The 22352-nt window shown below is 41.9% G+C and overlaps 1 protein-coding gene across 1 annotated transcript in view; it reads right to left on the bottom strand.

The window, feature by feature from the left end:
* The window catches only part of KIF1A (kinesin family member 1A), a 483588-nt gene that overhangs the window by 339169 nt on the left and 122067 nt on the right, over positions 1 to 22352 (bottom strand). The window contains 3 exon segments of the mRNA XM_030216849.1: positions 5207 to 5286; positions 8297 to 8430; positions 10702 to 10728. Of these exon segments, the coding sequence (XP_030072709.1) occupies positions 5207 to 5286; positions 8297 to 8430; positions 10702 to 10728 (241 nt within the window).

Below are 22352 nucleotides of genomic sequence, written 5' to 3'. Positions count from 1 at the left end.
TAGAGATGGTCGTCCCCGGTTTTCGGCCATAATGGAAACCGAGGACGCCCATCTCAAAAACGACTAAATCTAAGCCCTTTGGTCGTGGGAGGAGCCAGAATTCGTAGTGCACTGGTCCCCCTCACATGGCAGGACACCAACCGGGCACCCTAGGGAGCACTGCAGTGGACTTCACAAGTGTTGAGCCCCCCAACCCCCCCCCCCAAAACCCACTCCCCACAACCGTACACCACTACCATAGCCCTAAGGGGTGAAGGGGGGCACCTACATGTGGGTACAGTGGGTTTTGGGTGGGTTTTGGAGGGCTCACATTTACCACCACAAGTGTAACAGGTAGGGGGGAATGGGCCTGGGTCCACCTGGCTGAAGTGCACTGCACCCACTAAAACTGCTCCAGGGACCTGCATACTGCTGTCATGGAGCTGGGTATGACATTTGAGGCTGGCATAGAGGCTGGCAAATACATTTTTAAAGTTTTTTTTTAGGGTGGGAGGGGGTTGGTGACCACTGGAGGAGTAAGGGGAGGTCATCCCTGATTCCCTCCTGTGGTCATCTGGTCAGTTCGGGCACCTTTTCACAGCTTGGTCGCAAGAAAAAATGGACCAAGTAAAGTCGGCCAAGTGCTCGTCAGGGACGCCCTTCTTTTTTCCATTATCGGCTGAGGACACCCATCTCCTAATCACGCCCCAGTCCCGCCTTTGCTATGGTGTCGACATGCCACTGTGAACTTTGGTCGTCCCCGCAACGGGAAGCAGTTGAAGATGCCCAAAATCGGCTTTCAATTATGCCAATTTGGGTGACCCTGAGAGAAGGACGCCCATCTCCTGATTTGTGTTGGATGATGGGCGCCCTTCTCTTTCGAAAATAAGCCTGATAGTAACCTATGGAACTTTGTAAGTCTAAGTGCTTTGAAAATGAGTCCCATAGCCAGGTAGCACCAATATTCATTGGCTGACTGGCTAAGTTTAGCAGCCAGATGAACCTGGATATACAGTAGGTCTATCTTTGTTTATTATAACTTAGTCAGTCAATCGATGAATATCGGCTTAATCAGCTATATACACAGTGGCCACCCCCCCATCCCCAGAAATTCAATGCCAGTCACTGGATGTGGCCCAACATTGAATTTCTGGGTTCATCGCCGACCACAGGAGTTAGCCAGGCTGCTCCTTGCGCTCTCAATGTTGGCCCCATAAAGTGGGCTTGACAAAAGCAACCATGATGCAATAAGATCAATTGACATACAAAATAAATTGGTCCATTCACCTTAAAACAAAAACTTCATAAAATGAGCAAAAAAAAAAAAAAAGAAAATGAAACTTTTTCTGGATATCAAACAGAAAGAAACAAACAGCTATTGGTTCAAAACAGACAATTGATTGGAATCAAAAGGAATGTTTTCTTTCAAATCTTCATGGACCCTACATTCTTAAAAAAAAAAAAATACAAGCTAAAGGAGGAAGGGCATTTTGGGAAAGGGCAAATTTTTATTTTCTGACAATATTATTTTCCCATTTATATGACTTTTTATGAGTACTATTTTGATTCCCTCAGCAGAATTATTTCCCTTCTGTGACAGTGGTAATACCCAAGATGCTGGTAAAAAAAGAGGCTCAAATTACGCACCTTAAATACCTTCAATACATTATTTTACACCTAACAAATGACTTAGCAAAGAATCACATCCAGCTATTGCCCACGTGTTTCAAGTCACTAGAATTTTGATTCAATCCCATAACTAAGTTTAATTTTTGGGAAAGAGGAGGTGGATGTTTATTGTGTATTTGAACTATACAGTAAATCTAGTGCAAGTAAATACTATGTTAATATGCAAACCCACTTTTTATTAAATTCTGACTGGTATAAAAATACGTATATTGACATGAGGGTGTATACTTTGCCAGTAGTATGTACGGGGTAGAGTTTGAGTAGAATTTGGTTGGAGTTAGCAAGTATGTGCACACATTATCAAATATGCTAATTTATGCATATAGGAGTTCCTTTACTAAGCTGTGGCAAAAAATGGCCTGTGGTAGTGTGAGTGTGTATTTTTGACATGCGCTGGACCAGTTTTTACACCGTCTGGGAAAAAGGGCTGTTTTTCAATGGGCCAGGTAAAGGGCCTGCAGTAAAACTGAAACCAGCACTTGCCTATTTACAGCATGAGCCCTTAATGCACCCATTGATCTAGCGGTAAGGGCTCATTCTGGCTCATGCCAACTGCCGATTAACACCGGAAACACTGCATGCTGTAGGAAATTAAAAAATAATTTGTCACAGTGGTATGGGTGCTTGCCAAATCTGAATTTATCGCCAGGGGGGTGCGCTAGCCTGGTGGTAGTCTCATTTTGGCACACACTGCACGTTCATAGAACCTACCACGTTTTTGTAAAAGGGCCCCGTATTTAAATAATCTAGACACTGATGTTTATACCTGCTCTTCAGCAGATGTAAAATGCCTGTGCCTGAAATACAGGTGTTATTTCTGCCAGTTATGCTAGTACCCTATAATGACACATTTACAAAATAACAAATAAAGAGGTGCTTGCGTGCCCTTTTATACTAGGTATCCCATTATAAAATTGCCCTCTATTGGGGTAATTCTATAAAGAAGAGCCTATTTTTAAGTTCTAAGAAGGCACCTTAGGTACTTTGGAGTACCGCAAGGCTGCAGTGAGAGGTTGTGGCAGCCATTTTTGTGAGGCAGCTGCTAGGGGTAGGAGCAAGTGGAGTTTGCTCCTGACCCCATTGCCCCCACTGGATCACCAAGGACTTTAGGTATGCCTGGGGAGTGCATGTGAAACTGGGGAGGGGGGCTGGGAGGGGCAATCTTGTTTCATCGGGGGGGGGGGGGGAAGAGGATTGGAAAGGGTCTTCATCTTCTTCTGGGGGTGGGAAGGAGAGAGGGAGGATTGGACAGGGGTCTTCATCTTCTGCTGGTGGGGGTAGGAAGGATTGGAAGGGGGCTTCATCTTCTTCCAGGAGGTGGAGAGGGGGGGGATTGGAATATTCAAATAAACCATACTTCTAAGTAACATACTATTTCATACTGTTTATATATTTTTACTGCTCTAATTGTCTGTTGCCTATGTTCAACTTATTCTTGCTGTACACAACCGGGTGAATTGTTTTCAAAATGAGAGTAAATAAACCCTAAATAAATACACCTTGACGGCTAGCATATTAAAAAAATCAGCCCCGGATATTCAGTGCCAGCTGAATATCTACCATTTAGAGATAGATTCTATATATGGCACCTGAAAAATACGAGGAAAGGGGGAGTAGGAGGAGTAGGCTCTTGAGCAACACCAGTAGGCGACGTAGATAGGAACAATCTCTTTATTTAAATATAGTGTATATTTAAATAAAGAGATTGTTCCTATCTACGTCGCCTACTGGTGTTGCTCAAGAGCCTACTCCTCCTACTCCCCCTTTCCTCAGATTCTACTTTTCGTAGGAATTTGTGTACCTCCACCTTTGTGGTGGTTTGGCTTACCTGAAAAATACGTGCAGTAAAAAAATATGCCTAGGCATATTCTCTAAAGTACGTCTCTTCGCATGACCAAATTTGGTCATGTCCATTTAGGCCATATTTTACTTGGCCTAAATCCTGATGCCTAAATTAGGTGCAGAGCAGGTGTATTCTATAATAATGCATATAGATTTTATGATTCGCTCATTCTGTACCCATAACCACACCCCCTTCTCAACTATGCAACTTGGAATTTACACATATCATATTATAGAATACATTTAGCAAGTTGTATGCATAAATCTTATTGCAAATTAGTGCTGATAATTGCTTGTTAACATCCAATTAACAGTGGTGATTCGCTAGTTAACCAATTACATTACGCGTATTATTGTAGAATACACTTTAATTTCCAAGCAGAAATTAAGGCGCCATATATAGAATTTGGGGGTTAGCGCCTAGGTAATAGACTTGTCCGACCTGAGTGTCGCTTAGAATATTAGCATTTACGCATGTACTTGTTGTCTAACTTTAGGTGGCTTCCTATAAAATAACGTCTGTATTGATATATGAATTGCCCGTGCATTGGCTTCTAATCCTAAAAAATGCATAGTTGTTCATAAATACAGGTAAAGAAGTTGTTACACTGATACAGTTTCCAAAAGTTGCTGCAGAAAATATTTTCTAGGCCTTGCTACAGAATCAACCTCCAAGCTGCCACTGGAAACCAGGGACTGTGACTACTGACCAATCTTCTATTGAACAAATTCAATAATAAATTTTTCTTAAAAAAACAAATTATGGTGCTTTACAGATGGTACTTGACTCCTGCTAGACTACACCACATGAATGCTCAAATATCACTTAGGTGCTGGCGAAACTGTGGAGAGGTGGGAACTGCAGGGCACATTTGGTGGAAATGTCTGAAAGCACAAGCTTATTGGAGAGGGATTCAAGCACGCCTTCAGGGATGGATTGGCAGGTCTGTGCAGTGGCATCCCTCGATCTTTTTGCTGGGGGCACGACCTGAAGGTCTTGAGGCCCATCAGTGGCTCCTGGTGCGGGCCACTCTCAATGTGGCAAGGGTGAATTTGGCTCAAAGCTGGAAATCCCCTTTGGTCCCCTCAATGGTAAGATGGATAACCAAGGTTCGCTATACCTGTGAAATGGAACGGTTGACTGCCGTAAAACGAAGAATGTTGCCTAAATGGCAGAGAATTTGGGAACCCTTTTTGGCTAAGTGCGTAGAATAATATATGTTTTGGATGTTAGAAGAAATAAGAGGGAAGACGGGTGGGAGGGGGGAGGGAGGTTTAGAGTTGATAGAGGGGGGAAGGGATATTAAGGTGGGGTAGATGTAAATGTAAAATCATAAAATCTTTGAAGTACTGCGAGCTCCATATTTGAAAATGTTAATCTGCTAACACTGTTATTAGTTATCTTGATTAGTTTGACCTGGATTGAAAGTGAATCACTATACCTTATGGATATTATGTAAAGAAGGTTAAAACTTATGTTTGATTAACAATGTTGAATAAAGACTTCTATAAATTAAAAAAAAAAAAAAAAAAAACAAATTATGACCTGATTTTAATCAAGCAGACCACACACAGAAGTGATACAATAAATAATGATTAATAGCTGCATCAAAACCAGGAATGACCTAACAGCTGAAGATACCATTGTCACAGCCTGAAAATTGTATCTGGGGGGATGCAGTTTGTTGGGACTCACCTATCCATACGGATTGCCTCTGTCCTCCTCAGTTTTTCTTCCCAGGTCTCATTCAGTTCTGCAATTATCTTCTCTGTCTCCTGTGGTGCACGATATTTGGAAAACGTGAGATTCAGCAAGACAAAAGGTACAAAGAGGAGAAAAATACAGAATAAAATGTGTCCACTATGTTGACACCCACATGTAACAGAACATCCAGAATGACTTAAACCAACCACACCCTTGAGTTACATGCAGCATATATAACAGTAATAATCCCAGATGCAGGACGTTTACATACATATCAATATTCAGAGGCTGCGGTCAGCGGATTTTTAAAATGTGGCTGTCAAAAAATATCTCAAAGGGGAAAAAAACAACATATATTCCCAAATCAATACCAATAGAAAATAAGAAGTAATGTAACCATGGCAAAACTCAATCTGAAACTCTATTGGAAAAGTAGGGCATCAGATATACATTAAGAAAAGGATATGAGACCTCATATTGCTTCAACTATTTCAAGTCTGGAGCCAGTGTTTGAATCATTTAACGTAGCTCAAGCTGCTAGTTTTACTTGTTGCAACCTATTACCTACCCCGGAAGCACGTCTTTAGACCACCAGCAATGCATTCTGTGGGCATTGGGATAAGTACATAGGATCTCTAAGGGAGAGGATAGGGTAGTAGATGGCATGGATGGACAGATTGGATAAGCCATTTTGATCTTTATCTGTCTTCATTTTTGTCTGTTTAACTTTGCCTCGATTTTGAAAGCACAGATAACCATCTAAATTTGTAGCTGAGTTGCCAGTTACATCTAACCGTACAAAATAAGTTTTGAACTATTTGTGGGCTACATTTGGGAGACAAGTTTAGCCAGTTAGCACTGAGCATTTTACCAACCAGCTAAATTTGGAAATGTCATCCAAGACTCCCTTTCGTCTGGCTAAATCTGCACTCAGGCAGATGGCTCTTTATCAGAATTTCAGAATATTTGTCCAAATGCAGTTTCTTATTTTTATGTACATCGTACTGTTTTATAAATAGAACAAGAAAGAATTTTTTAACTGATGTAAAAAAATGAAACAAATATATTCTAATTTCCTTCTGACATTCTTTTGATTTATTTTCACAAACAGCAGCAAAAGTGAAAGTTCCTTACTTATAACAGATTTTCTTTGACGGCAGCAGTCTACCAATCACATACACATGGGGTGTTGCTATCCAGTGGTGCAGACACAGAACACACATTGAGAGCTTTCTTGTAAATTTATTGTGATCTTCCTAAGCATATGCAGAAGGTGGTAAGGATCAATTGCACTATGATATATCCTTACAGAGTTTTAAGTGCAGCCTTTGGAATATGTATAAGGTATTCAAGAAGTCTTTATATGGAACAGGAAAAAGGGTCTAGAACCTTGCCCTCACACCAGCTATCCATTATTAATAACAAAGCCTTCTAATGCATTCGCTTCTAGATACCAAAACTATTTGACACATTGAATCAGAGATACTGCCACAATATATTACTTTGCTCTCAACATCCACTCGAGGCCACTCAAGGGAGATATTGTAGACTAGATAAAATGGCATTCCTTAGTTCTGCAAAATTATGGTTAGAAGAATGTCCAGCTTCATTGTTTCCTGATGGATAAATCCCAGAGAAATGGAGGAAAAATAGGTAACTACAAAAATCATAGTTCTGAGTCTCTGTGTTATATTAAAAGGCATTTATTTCTAAAGGGGTCCTTTTACTAAGTTGTGGAAAAAATGGCCTTAACATGCCATTACATGGGTCTTTCCCACACACTTACATTGGTCTTTACGACAGCCATAAAATGGCTTTTTCTTCCGCCTCAGTTCTATTTTCAGGAACATCACAGTGCTATAATGGAGCAAAAGAATTCTGTAGGGGCAACACTTGTGAGGGCGGATGCTTCTGTGTCACATAATGAAGTCTGCCTGAGCCTACCATGAACCATCTATTCTTAGGTGGTTTTATCCTTTGAGGCAGTGGTGAGAATTTGGTATGATTTTGTGCAGTCCTAGAAGCTGCTTTAAGTGCATCCAATTCCTGCTTTACTTTACTGAGCTCCTGTTTTAAACTAGCGAGCTGAAGACAGGTAGGACAAGCCTTAAGTCTCCAGATGATTGGCCTTGAAACTAAAGCACCACAATTATTACAGAGAACAGGGCCGGTCCTAGGGTCTCTGGTGTCCCCTGCAGACTATGAGTTGGCGCCCCTGCGCCCCCCCTCCGGTGCCCCCGCCCCCCCAGCATCTCCTTTCTGTCTTCTCCCACCCTGCCCCTGTCCAGCGATTCTCCTTCGCCCCCATCCCCCGCCATACTGCGCCGCCCTTGGTGCTTTAAATCTTTAATTTACCTCCGTTCCAGCAGCCACATCATTTGAAAGCCCTGCCCCATCTCTAGCCTTCCATCCCTTCGTGAGTTCATTCTGCAGTCCCGCCCTTGAGGAAATGACATCAGAAGGCGGGACTGCGGAACGAACTCACAAAGGGAGGGAAGGCTAGAGACGGGGCAGGGCTTTCAAATGATGCGGCTGCTGGAATGGAGGTAAATTAAAGATTTAAAGCACCAAGGGTGGCGCGGAATCGCGGCGCAGCGCCGCAGCGGCGCCCTTGAAGGAAGGCACCCCCCTGCGGTGCTTACCCTGCTTACCAGGTTTGACCGGCCCTGACAGAGAATAAAAGTCATCCTGACTGTTTGAAATGGGTATGAACAGGTGTACTATGATGGGGTTAACAGTCTGCAAGATTGCCTGTGTGTGACTGAGGAGTAAAGTTAATGAGTTTTGGCTTGTCTATTTATGACTGGAAAACCATGGGGTGGGTGGGATTATAAGTCCCAGTGAGTCAGCCAAGTGCTGTATCAAAAAAGTTCTCTATGAGTATAAGAACAGGAGAATCGACGCTCAAGGTAAGAGGAACTCAAAAATTTTAATTAAAGCTCTGGAAACATGTCCTGTGTTAGCGCTAGTGGATGACACCATTACATCAGTTACTTGCCCTCAGAAGAAGAAAGATTTTGTTGTAGGAGGTGGTGGGAATAGGGAAGGGGACAGAAAGAGTCAAGTTTTATTGGTTCTCACCTTTAACCTCTCAATGGCTTCTTCACTGCCTGGAGCAAACATGATACGTTCGTGGAGGCTTGAAATGGAGGCAGCCCGGCTAGATAAGGCTGATAGTGAAGACGAAGGGCTGATTCCAGTCATAGCATTGGCCACTGTGGAGAGATTGTCATGTCTTTGATTCAGGGATGCCACCCTACGATTACCATTATTGTTGTCAAGGTCGGACATGTCTACAAGGGGGAGGGAAAGAAAAGGAGACAGACAGACAGAAAAGATGTGGAAGCAGGAAAAGCAAGAAGAAAAAGAAGGAAGGAAGAGAAAATGTATAGAAGATATGCAGTTGGGACTATGACTACAAAATGTAGTGAGGAGAACATAAGAGATTACAGAACAAAGAAATTATGAATATATGACACATATATATTAGTAGCCATGGAGTGTTTATATAGCACTATGTACCAGCAATGTTCTATATACATAAATTTATTTTCTTTTATCCCATTCTTTTTGTGTAAATCCTTCTTGTCTTACCATCCACTCAACATTGGTACACATCTAACTTATTGTCTTTCAGCACTTATCAGCACTAGTTTGTTTTCTTTATTTTCTCCATAATTCCATCAGCATGACTGAATCTCTTTATTCTTTCCCATGCATCCATGACTGACATGTCATTTTCATACTTTGCCAGACTATTTTGCATGAATTATCATCTCTTCTTTACTGGGATATTGTCCTGTCTGCTCCCTTTCACCATCGGCCTTGCTTTAATCAACCCACTCTACCTATCCCACACAATCATTGGCAATGTTTTCTCCTTATCCATTTATACATTAAATCGGGGCATTCTTCATTTTATGTCTGACAGTTCTCAAATTTGTAATTTCTTTTCCTTATTCTAATTCTTTCGTATTTCCTTAGCAGTTTCTTCTCTCATTGTCTCCCTTACTTGGTATTTCTAGCCAGTTATGAGATGGCTGGTTAGCGGTGATATTCAAAGGCATTATATGGTTAAGTGCCACTGAATTTCAGTGGTCTGCTAGCTCAGTGGGCTGTTGGGAAAGAATACACACCCTTCTGAAGAACACACACTCTGTAAACATTGTACACTCTTTCGAAAGACTGCATACTCTTTCAGAAGGGCGTTCACTTTTGATGGCATATGAAAAAATATGAAATTTCATGGGGGTGTTTTTGTTTGCCAATGACATAAATGACAAGAAATATTGTTGATATTTTCTATGTCATTTCAAATGAAGGCACATCCCTTGTAACTAACACTAAACAAGAATGGATTCTGACTGGATTTAACAGTGCACTTAAAAAAAAAAAGCATTAAATAAAGTAGCTTCCACCATGCAAGCGAATGCTTTGTCTGTCACTAACACAGCAAGTATTAGTATCACCAGTTCAGTACCCCTAAATGGATATGAACAGCAACAGCAGTACCAATGCTTATAACCAGTATAACCGGTACTGTTCACTATAATCATAAACAGATATAGAAATCACAGTGTAGTTAGTTAGGTGCTTTGTCAATGCCAGAATCAATCATTAGCAAAAGCAGCAGCAACAGCAGAAGCAGCAATTGCAAACATAGTTACAGCATGGGGAAAGTGTCTGGAAATGTTGAACAAGACAAATAGGACACCCCAAAAGTGAAGAATGACAAGTAGCCTAAGGTGACATATTTCTTATTTCTGGGTAATGTGGGAGTAAACCCAGCTACATTTTTCATTTCAATTGATCTAATATGGGATATTGTAAAGTACATAAATATAAGCACTTAAACACAATTTGATACAACTGAAAATCTTGCCACAGGTTCCAAAGAGCATTGTGAGTCAGTGCAAAGGAAAATGATTGTGCTATATGGGATAGGGAAGTATATTATCAGACCTAAATTGCATTAGCAGATTTATTTGAGGGGTCAGTGCTAACACATTAAGGGTTACTGTATGTCATGATGACATCCACAAACAGTACTATGTGGGGACTTAGGAATGGATTAGAAGGAGCTACCAAGGATCAGGACAGGCTGGAGTTTAACGAATCCCAAAGCTGGAATTTTAGGGAGTCTTAAAGTTAAGACTAAGATGCATTGACAGCAATTTGAGGGATAAAATACATGGAAGAGAGAGGCTTTACATTGTCTACTTGTACTGTGTCATGAAAAGACAGAGAGGGACAGAGTGAACATTTTGTCACTTGACACAAGAGGGAGGAAACAACTCTAAGCATCCATTACATAATACACAAATAATACACAAATTGACAGAAATAGGAACTTAGAACCAGGGGAAGGGACAGGGCTCACACAAACAGAGTTCCCCATGCTGTATGCATGTTCCCTCTCTGAGGGCTTATCCTACAGAAGCAGTGAAAAAGAGAGTATACCAATAAAAGATGAAATAAATACACACATTTGACTCCTTCTGGAACAGTGTTAGCTACAAGAGAACATGAAAAGACAGACAGAGTAATCACATTTATTTTTATGGCATGAACAAATGGCCAGGAGTATTATCCCTTTGTAGTAAATCATTATACAAAAGGTGAGGAATGGCTGTATGTTACGAGTGATAGGGAGCTAGGAAACAGAGTGGGAAGGAAGGAGGGTTTCTTATTTACTATATTACTGTTTTTTTAATTATTTATTTATGATTTTCCTTTTACATTATGCTTATACATAAATCAGAAATACAGAAAATAATATACAGTATTGACATTAAACCAAGAAAAAAATATTATTCAATTATTAGACCACAACAATTTCAGATCCAAGATCAAGGAAATATTATTAACAAGAAAAAAAAGAAAAACAAAACCAAAGGCGGAAGGGTTCTCCGTGTATGCAGCCGATCATTAGCTTTCATTCAATGCATGCTTCACTATTCTTTACTCATAATAAATTGTTGAAGTTTCTCAGGTTCAAAGAAAATATAAGTCTGAGAGTTAAATACTACGACACATCTACAGGGATACCTAAGTAGGAAGGAGCCCCCAATACTAAGTAACCAAGGTTTCAAAGCTAGGAACGCCTTCCTCCTTTTCTGGGTATCCCTGGATAGGTCTGGAAAAATCTGAATTTTAGCTCCTAAGAATTCTTCATTAATATTGTGAAAGTATAACTTAAATATGTTATTGCGGTCAAGTTCAAATGCAAAAGTCATCAACATGGTAGTTCTCTCAGTTATTAATTCAAGTGAATCCTGAAGAAATTCTGTTAAATTCATTTGTGGGGTTTCCCCCACACCTGAACGAATACCAGATATATTGAATCTTTGTAATTGGAGGTAAATTATCCGCTGGAATATGTAGATTCTCTTTCATATATTTTCTAAACATCTCCAAGGGTGCAATTAGAGGAGATTTAGGAAAGTTTAGTATCCTCAAATTATTCCTTCATAACTGATTCTCTAAATGTTCTATTTTCCTGAACTGAATAGTCTTTTCCTTGGAAACTGAAGAAGTAAAAGTTTTCAAAGTTTGTACCTCATTTTCCAGAGTTTCCATCTTAGTGTCCTGAGCTTCAAACCTGGCCTTGAAATTGTCCTGATTAGATTTAATCTCTGTAAGTTGTACTTGCGTAGTAGTGGAAATATTCATCAAAGTAGCGTTCATGTGTTGAATTACATCCCATACCATCTCCAGGGTGACCACAGCAGGTCTAATTTGCTCCCCGAGGTCTCTCGCTGGCGTCTCCCGTGTTGGCAAATTAACAGACAGAGCAGAAAAAATCTGCCCTGTCCTGCTATTCCCGCTGGGGAAGAGGTTGCGATGGGGCCTCCTACTACAGCGCCAGGGGCTAAACCATCCTTGGAGCTCCCATGGTGCTGTTCCTCCGGCGTCACAATCACGCCAATGGGCCTCGGTGATGCTGTGTTAGGAGGGGGACTCAAAGAAACCCCCTCTGATCTATGCTCCGACGTAGGTAACGGAGCGATCGAAGTATTCATGGAGAGTCCCGGTGTGCGAACAACTATCGCATCCAATGTTCCCTGGCGCATGGTGGATGACTCCACCCGACTCAAGGAGGTGAGCACAGGGGGCTTCCCCTTTCTTTTCCCCATATTGGGTGCTAGACAGGTCCGATGTTTCAGAGAAACTATTGGAGTTCAAGAGGTGCTCGCATGCACGTCCGCCTCAGAAGCCATCTTGGATCATATATATTACTGTTTTTAAACCAGCAGTGGGAAACTCACTAGAATGCAGTTGAATTATCTTACCATCAAATTCCTTTGTACTACTTTCTATAATAATCAGAACTGATGGGTACCACTGATCAGGGAGTTTGATATAGCAGTTTAGTTGGGGCTCCTCTGTATCCCATCCTTCACCAGTCTGATCCCTTATACAATAATAGCAATTATATAGAAAAATCTTATGGTAAAATGAACTTGTACTTATCTACAACCTTCTTTTGTAAAAGCCTATGATAGTTTCCTGATATACCTATCCACTATGTAATATCAAACTGTATGCAAAGCTAGCCGCTAAGGAATACGAGAAAATAAACCAAAACTAGATGTGACAATCCTGACTGTTGTAGAACCTAATGAAAAGAAAAGGAACATAAGAAAATTCCAATCTATTACACTCTCCTCCCCATCAGAATTTATGGGTCTTAGCACAGAAGTACTTGTGGGGTGGAGAGCCCATCTTTCAAATCCCACATCTGCTGATTCCAAGGAGTCCCATTTGTAGTTTATGTCAATGTATGCATAGACCTATTTTATCAATTTATTCTGCAGAAGAAACATACGGCTATTCAGAATAAGAAGAAACAACTCTAATGGAGCATGACATGAAGAAACTCAGTCATCTTATGAGCTCTTACACAACAAATTCATCTGTAGATGGAAGCAGTAGAACCTGGTAATCTTTTCTTACTAGTAACAAACAAGACAATACGTTTTGATTTCCTGAAAACAAATGGCCTAATATTCAAAGACATTTGTATGTTTACCAGTGGCTGCTAAAAGGGCAGTTCTATAACAGGATGTCTACAAGTAGGTGCCTGGAGAGCATCTGATAGGAGCTGTTTTTATAAATGAGCATAGGTGCCTAGTTTCCTTTATAGAATACATGCCTAAGTGTCAACATGGATTGTGAGCCCAGTAGGGGACAGAAAAAGTACCTGTATGTAATATATAAACCACTTTGTTGTACCACGGAAAGGCAGTATATCAAGAATCTAATAAGCATAAACATATAATTTAGGCACAGGCACTTATATCAGTCCTAGACTTGGTGTAACTGTGGGCACCTAAATGCCAAAGATAAATACATACTTTATAGTACTCTATAAGGTATACACATGAGTGTGAGTCATGCTTATGCCTTGCCAAGGCTCTGTCCATGTGTATTCCCCTTTCAGGGGTGTAGTCAGATGGCTGACTTTAGGCGGGCCAGAGCCCAAGATTAGTGGGCACAAAATTTATCCCCCACCCCACTCCATTCCATTGTCTGCTCTCTGCCCCTTCCCCTTCCCTGCACCCACAAACCCAATTAAATACCTGAGGTAGTGGGGATCCCCAAAACCACCAGCAGAAGACTTCCTCCTCCTCGGGCAGCCAGTTTTCTTCCAAATGGAAGCCGGCAGCACTTACTTCAAACTGATGCCACCACCAACAGGCTGTGCATGCCCCGTGCTTGTGCATATGTGACAACTGAGCATGTGCAGAGGGGCCACTGTTGGTGTCAACCCGAGACAAGTGCTGCCGGCTGCTGTTTGGAAGAGTGCTGGCTCCTTGATAAGGAGGAAGTCTTCTGCTGGCAGGGTTTAGGGATCCCTGCCAACTACAGTATAAGAATGCCACAATTTTGGGTGGATCCTGGCCCACCCAAGCCCATCTCAAAAACGACCAAATCCAAGCCCTTTGGTCATGAGAGGAGCCAGAATTCGTAGTGCACTGGTCCCCCTCATATGCCAGCACACCAACTGGGCACCCTAGGGGGCACTGCAGTGGAGTTCACAAATTGCTCCCAGGTGCATAGCTCCCTTACCTTGGGTGCTAAGCCCCCCCAAAACCCACTCCCCACAACTGTACACCACTACCATAGCCCTAAGAGGTGAAGGGGGGCACCTACATGTGGGTACAGTGAGTTTCGGGTGGGTTTTGGAGGGCTCACATTTACCACCACAAGTGTAACAGGTGGGGGAGATGGGCCTGGGTCCGCCTGGCTGAAGTGCACTGCACCCAGTAAAACTGCTCCAGGGACCTGCATACTGCTGTCATGGAGCTGGGTATGACATTTGAGGCTGGCATAGAGGCTGGCAAAAAATGTTTTTAAAGTTTTTTTTTAGGGTGGGAGGGGGTTAGTGACCGCTGGGGGAGTAAGGGGAGGTCATCCCCGATTCCCTCCAGTGGTCATCAGGTCAGTTTGGGCACCTTTTAACGGCTTGGTTGCAAGAAAAAATGGACCAAGAAAAGTCAGCCAAGTGCTCATCAGGGATGCCCTTCTTTTTTCCATTATCTCTTAATCAGTGGCACTAATTGGTTAAGCACTGCTGAATATCAACTAGGGTTGAATTTCGGTTAAAAAGTTTAATTGCGATTAATCACACAATTAAAGGCAGGACAATAGCTCATTCATTAGGGGGACACATTTCATCTCCCTCCCCTCCCCACATTTGATATCATACTTTTGTTGGTGAGGATGCCAAAGGTTCACCAGTCAAATAAATCCACTTTCAAAGCAGCCCCTTTCCTCGTTGTGCTGCCTAGGAGTGAGGAAGTGAGCGGGGTGCCTCCAGGCACAGATGACGGCACTCCACATGCATGCTCAGTTCATGCAGGAACTGAGCATACTTGGGAAGTGCAAGCATTGGTGGCTGGAGGCACCACGCTGACTTCCTCGCTCCTGAGGCAGTATGAGGAGGAAGAGAATGACTCAGGGATCGTATTTCTTTGGCTAGTGGGGCTTCAACAACCCCACCAGCCATTGAACAGGTAATGCAGCTTTGGAGGGGGCCTGAGCCCATTCTCTCTCTCATATGTAGACCCCGCCTTCACCCATTATCTCCCTCTCTCATATGTGCCCCCGTTCCTTCACCCATTCATTCTCTCTCATATGTGCTCCCCAGTGCCATCACCCATTCTCGCTCTCTCTCAAATGTGACCCCTGTGCCTTCACCAACTCTCTTTCTCTCTCATATGTACCCCCTGTGCCTTCACTGACTCTTTTTCTCTCATATGTGCCCCTCTGTGTCTTCATCCATTATTTTTCTCTCATATGTGCCCCCGTGTCTTCATCCATTATTTTTCTCTCATATGTGCCCCCTGTGCTTTCACCCATTCTCTCTCCCCCATGCCTTCACCCATTCTCTCTCATGTGTCCCTCTGTGCCTTCACTCATTCTCTCTCTCTCTCTCAAGTCTCTCGTGTCTTCACCCATTCTCTCTCTCATGTGCCTCCCATGTGCATTTACCCATTCTCTCCCTCAATTGTGCCCCCCCTTTGCCTTCACTCATCCTCTCTCTCTATCTCTCTCTCAAATATGCCCCCCTGTGCCTTCATCCATTCTCTCTCTGTCTCTCAAGAGTGCCATGTCTCCCCTCCCCTCCCACGATTCTCTCTCCATTTACTTCCCTGCCTGCATGGTCGGTCCAGCATTTCTATCTCCCCTCCCAGACCGCCAGTGGCACTTTCTCCCCTCCCCTCCCAGTTTACCTTTTCTAAAAGTTTCTTTTTTAGTAAGCCTTTGTTCTGCAGCAGCAGCCGTATTGAAATGCAGCTTCGGCCTGCATTGGGCTTTTCCTTCTGACCTGTCCCGCCCCCTTATGAAAACAGGAATGCATCAGAAGGGGGTGGGGCAGGTCAGAGGGAAAGGCAGTGCAGGTCGAGGCAGCGCTTCAATCTGACAGCTGCAGCATGGAGAAGGGAGGGGAGGAGAGGGGAGTAGAGAAAGAGCCGCTGGAGGTCCAGGAGAGGAGGGAGAAATGCAGGACCAATTATGCATGCATGCATGGGGGTGGGCAGTTAATTATTAATTGTGATTAATTTTTTAATCTCAATTGATAACTGACACGTTAATGGCGCCATTAATCACAATTAATGTGCAGCCCTAATACCAGCAGATAGCCCCGAACAAGCTGCTTAACCAGCCAGGAGCCATTTCTGGTTGAATATCAACCCCCCAACCTCTTTTGGTAATAACCCCATCTATACTGGTTGAATGATATGCTTCTAGCAGAGGGGCTGATATGGAGGGCTGAACCACTGAGAGATGCTGAAGCATTGAGCAGTGGTCTTTAAGTCATATCTAACGTCTCTTAAACTTTCTCTTCAAAGGGCAAATCTCCAATATAAAGAGAATCTGTTAATCTGGAGTGGACATCTTCATGTAAGCCTGGTAATGCAACTAAGCAAGGCATCAGGTGCAAACTGCCAAAACGGAAATTCTAGCTGAGGTTTCAAAAAGAAATTATAAGCAGTCCTGGTAAGATGAATGTCATATTCAAGACTTGCAACTTGTGAAGAATGGTGTGTTTGTATTGCACCATATAGAGATGATGAGCAGCTGTTCTTGCAGAAAGCATAGCTCCGTGTAATAGCTGGACTTTATTAAATCCTGGAAGTAGTTGGATTTTATATTTCATTTCACAGTATTTAGAAACAGGTTGCATGGAGAATGGATTTTCCATATATGGAATTTTTGGTCCTTGAGCATACCATGTATGGATATAGCAACTGTTGTCTTCAAGGTCTCCATATATTTTAAAAGGCCATAGACATCTGATCTGGGTTCCATTTCCTACCGAAGAAGGACACATTTAGCCATTTTACTTATAAACTCTGGATATGAAACATCCTCTTACAGGGATTCAACCTTAGACATGAAGAAGAAGGGTCAGAAGGAATTCTTGTAGATCTTCCCTCTTCGGATTCTGTTGAAGGTAGCTAAAAATTAAAAGGATCTAGTTGGTCCTCTAAATTAGACGGAAGTGATTCTGGAGAGAATGGAGGAAGTGAATGCACCAACTCATGCTTTGAATCTGAAGAGGAAAATTATGAGACACCAGGATCCAAACTGGAAGTCCTGCACAGGTTGTGCAGTTCTGCGGCTCCTTAGGTTGTGGCATAGATGATCATCAGAGACATTTTGAGATATTATTTCACATAGTCTTCAAATATCCTTTGAAAAAAAGAATTGGAATGCTTAGACAGCTGAAAAGATGTTGATGAAGTGGACTCATCAACTGTTGCAATCAAAACTAGAGTCTTAGGAGTAGGGTGGGCCCAGTGGTGGAAGTCTGCACTGAAGAAGTCTTTTGCAGCATCAGACAACTCCACAGAAGAGGCACTGACACTGTTCTGATGTTTTTGCATAGGTGGTGAGTCCAAGAACCTCCTTTTATGAGAAGGTGAATGTGTGCTGCTCTACTTGCACTTAACTAGCTGGAGTTAATGCAAGTAACTTCTGCTCAGGCATCTGTAGGTGCTACAGAAGCAGATATGTTGTGAGTCTGGATACCTCAAGGGTCTCTGCCCTTTGGGTGACAGGACACTTAGGCCCTCTGTGCCAAAATGTTGTTTTTTCCATGGAAGATTCAACTACTCTGCGCCAGAGTAAATGTTTTCTGTAAAGATGCCTTTTTGTGACTCTTTTCTAACAGCAACTTCTTTTGGCAACTAAATGCTCTCTGAGATGGTCTCTCCATGCCTTTGAAGACTTTTGAGCACAATGATTACAGTCCTTTTGATTGTGTTCTGGACTGATACACAAGAATCATTTGGCATGCATGTGGATTTTTCTACCACATTTCAGCTGGAGTTAGCTGAAATTGTGACGATAAAAGAATTGTAAGGAAACTTGACCAAAACAATGTTGAACAAACAATGGGAGAGTTTGTTTCATGCCTGTTCTGCAAAGTGGAAAAAACAAAACTGAATAGCTGAGGGGATCACTGTGAACATGAAGGGCTACACAAGCTCAGAATTTTAAACTATAGGGGGCACTAGTGAGCCAGAGACAACATGGCAGCCTAGGTAACTTGCTCTCCTCCATGATCCAGAATATCGGTGATTATTGGTGTCTCTACAAAACTTTTGTTCTTCTATATATGATTCTCAACCTTATTCTACATGTCTACTGCAAGAATAACTAGATCTGACTCACAATCTATCTCTCAACAAAGCGCTAAACGCTCAAAGCACGACCTTCCTATGTCTGAGAAAATGGCGCCGGGTAACTCCGTTACTTTGGCAGCGGATATGGTGCTCGATGAGCTTAAATCCTTGAGAGACCTTTCTTCTTGACATTACGAGACGACTTGTCATTTACAATCTGAACCTGCAGCTATTTCGACTTGCTGCTTTTCAAGTGTGAATAGCGGACTTAGAGTATAAAATGGATCAAACTTCACTGCATTTAGCACAGCATCAAGGAAATACAGAAAAACATTTCAAAAAGCTAGAGCTTGAATTAGAAGATCTTGTTAATAGGTCCTGTAGAAACAATATAAGAATTTTGGGACTTAAAGAAGGCAAGGAGGGATCTAATATGTCTAATTTTCTTGCTAAATGGATTTTGGCTCTTTTAAAAATATCATTTGACCCTCCTCTGGAATTCGAAGGAGCCCATCACGCTCCGTTACACATAAAACAAGGCCTAAACACTCTGAGGCCTGTGGTCGCTAAACCTTTGCGATATCAACGTGCGTTTCAAATCCTGTCAGCGGCTCGCACTACTCCGTTTCTTCAACTTGAGGGGGAAAAGGTGCTTATTGTTCCTGATCTGGCGAGAACCACAGCACGAAAAAGAAAAGCTTTTTTGGAAATGAGGGCCCGTCTGAAATCTTTGGGGGCAAAGTATGCAGTTTTATATCCTACTCGTATGGCCGTTACCATTGACAATGCAACTAAATTCTTTCATTCACCAGAGCAGCTACAACAATATCTGGGTGCGAGCATGTCTGTGAGAGAGAGAGTGTGTGTGTGAGAATGAGAGTGTGTGCAAGTGCGTATGTGAGACACAGTGTGAAAGAGAGAGAGTGTGTTTCACACAGATACAGTGTGTGCGAGAGAGAGAGAGAGTGTGTGTCACACACAGACTCTCTGTGAGACTGAGTGTATGGGACCAAGAGAGTGTGTGAGTGACTGTGTGACACATAGAGAGTGAATGTGATACAGTGTGAGACATAGAGTGTGTGAGAGACAGTGTGTGAGAGTAAGAGAGAGAAAGACATTGACTGTGAGAGAGAGAGAGAAAGAGTGTGCGAGAGAGAGAGTGTGTGTGTGACAGAGATACCCCCCCCTCTCTGGTGTCAGCCCCCCCCCCCTCTCTCTCTCTCTGGTGTCTGAGCATTACTGTGCAGGACGCTGAGCTCTGGCTGTGCTTCAAGGAACTGACCAATCCTATTTAATAGAATGCACCTCCAACATTTTGAAGCTGAGAAACCTCGTGTGGTTGGTCACTTCTGCTTGTGACGAACCCGGAAGTACGTGATGTCAATTCAGGAGATGGATACAGAGAGCAGGAATGCCTCAGCCATGCAGTCAGCTTCAGAATGTTGGAGGTGGGTTTTATTATATAGGATAGCTGGGTATAAAATATGTATGTTTCCTGCCAGAGTCGTTAAGAGCCTTCCAGGACTTAAAGAAGATCACAACTGGAGATGTCTAATTGGATTCGAACATAATGGTAGTAGGATGGGGGGGGGGGGGGGGGTCAAATCATGCTAAGGCCGTGTGCTGTTATTTAAGCTACTAAATAGATCTTATCTGTTTGCTACTCCCCCCTCTTTTGTAGTCTAAGATGAATTGTTTTCTTCTGGAGATTATTTTTTGTTCCTTGTATTTTTTTCTTTTCTGTTTTGCTTCTGCAATTGTTAACTGCCTTGGGGCAGGTTTGACTTTTTGTGGGAGCATTCAGAAAGGCTATTTTATAATCGCACATTGAGGCATATGTTGATTTAAAGATATAGGCACAATGTATGCATCTGTGTGCCTCCCCTGCCTGAGGAAATTTTATAACAGTGTGAGTAATTTTATAGCTGTAAAGCAACAGTATGAGTATACTTCCACTTTCATAAATATCCTAGCTTATAACTGCTATCCAGGTCGCACAATTTTTTATGGTTAAAATATCTGTATCTATTTGAATTTTGAAAAGTATGCACATGAAGTGCAAACCCGCCCCCATCATGCCCTCAAGAGCACATGAAAGACTCAAGTTAACTCTGCAGAATTTGATTGTACTACAGGAGTACCTCAGGAATCTTATTTATCAGGTATGCTTTTTAATATTTTTCTTTTGCCTCTTTGTAGACCGTTAAGTTGCTTTCATTTAAAATTTAGGGGTCCTTTTACTAAGGTGGCTAATCGATTAAGCGCACGCTAATGATTAATGTGCACTAAATAAGACACCCATTATATTCTTATAGGCATCTTCTCATTTAGGGGGTCTTTTACCAAGGCGCACTAGCATTTTTAGCGTGGGCTAAACGCTAGAGACCCCATAGGAATATGTGGATGTCTCTAATGTTTAGCGCACACTTATTTTTAGTGTGTGATAAAAATGCTAGTGTGCCTTTGTAAAAGGGGCCCTTAGTGCGCATTAATCATTAGCGCACACTAAATATGTTAGTACATCTTAGTAAAAGGACCCCTTAAACTCTATGCAGACAATATGCAGTTTCTGTTGGAAATTGACAAATCAGAAGCTGATACATTGAACATGTTAGGTCTCTGTCTTAATTCTATTAACCAATGGTAACAAGGCAATGATTTAAGGTTCAACAAGTCTAAAACCCAGATTTTATTTTTAACTAGTTTTTCACTTGATGACGTTCCTTCACATCTTCATATAGATGACTTGTCAATTTCTATTGTCAATAATTCTCTCTGCCTGGGAGTCATATTTGATTCTGCGTTTTCAATGAAACCCCAGGTTATAAAAATAATTAGATCAGTGTTCAGCAAACTGAAATTAATTAGGAGAGTGATCTTTAAAATTTTTCAGATTTCAGATTAGTTATCCACAGTGTGACAATGCAGTGCTTTCATTACTGCAATGGTTTATGGGGTTGCACAGAGGATCTCTGAAGGCTCTGCAGGTTGCACAAAATGCTGCTGCCTGTGTTTTTGGGGTATTCGCAATATTGTCACATTACTCCTATTTTGAAGAAGCTTCTTGGCTTCTTATCAAACAAAGTATTATTTTTAAAACTTTACTTTTAGTTTTAAAGGCATTGAATAATCTGGTTTCACCAATTCTTATCGCTACACTATGTATCTACCAACCAGTGACAGCTCTGAGATCTACTGATGCTGGATTATTAGAAGTTCCTTCTTTTAATGTAATTAGACTGGAAGAATACTGTTGTACAATACTTTAAGTGATTGGACACAAATTATGGAACAATTTACCACTGAATTAAAAAAGAACTGAAAACTATATTATTTTGGCAAGCTTTTGGCGACTAGAAAGTCTTGATTCTTTTTTTTGGAGTATAACAGATGTTTGAAGAGCCAATTTTGAGGACTGAATGAGAGATTTATAACTATCTATGTATTTCATTTTGTCTTAATCATATATTTTATTACAACTGGTCTGCTGTAAGCCACCAAGCACATTGAGATCGTGCGAGTTATAAATATTTTACAAACAGTGGCTAAACTTCTGTGTACACAGTTTGTATGCATATAAGTTTACATATATAGTGGGTAGGGATTTCATGATAGACTATTTCCACAGGTAAAGTATTGCCTTGCTTGTGGCAATGGATCCCTCCCTCACCACAATAAAAGAGAAGTTTTCAGGGCAAAGAGCAAAGAATGTAAATCTGCTGGTGGAGCGATGATGGTGAAAGGACCACATTTAAGATTATGATGCCCATAGGCAGAGGACTTGTAGAGAGAGGAGCTCCCCCCTCCCAGGGACTGCAGAGTGGGATAGCCTGAGCCCTAGTTTTTGGTCACCTTCAGAATCTGAAGCCCTAATTGTATTGCCTATGTTGCCTATGCCTAAATCCAGCTTTGTTGGTGAGTAACACATAGAAAGAATAGAAATGGAACCCTGACAGCAAGTTGGAGTGGAAAGGAAAGGAAAGAAACATTAAACTTTG

Source organism: Microcaecilia unicolor, chromosome 10, assembly GCF_901765095.1.
Source record: "Microcaecilia unicolor chromosome 10, aMicUni1.1, whole genome shotgun sequence".
Lineage (NCBI taxonomy): Eukaryota > Metazoa > Chordata > Amphibia > Gymnophiona > Siphonopidae > Microcaecilia > Microcaecilia unicolor.
This window is presented reverse-complemented; position numbering and strand designations above follow the sequence as displayed.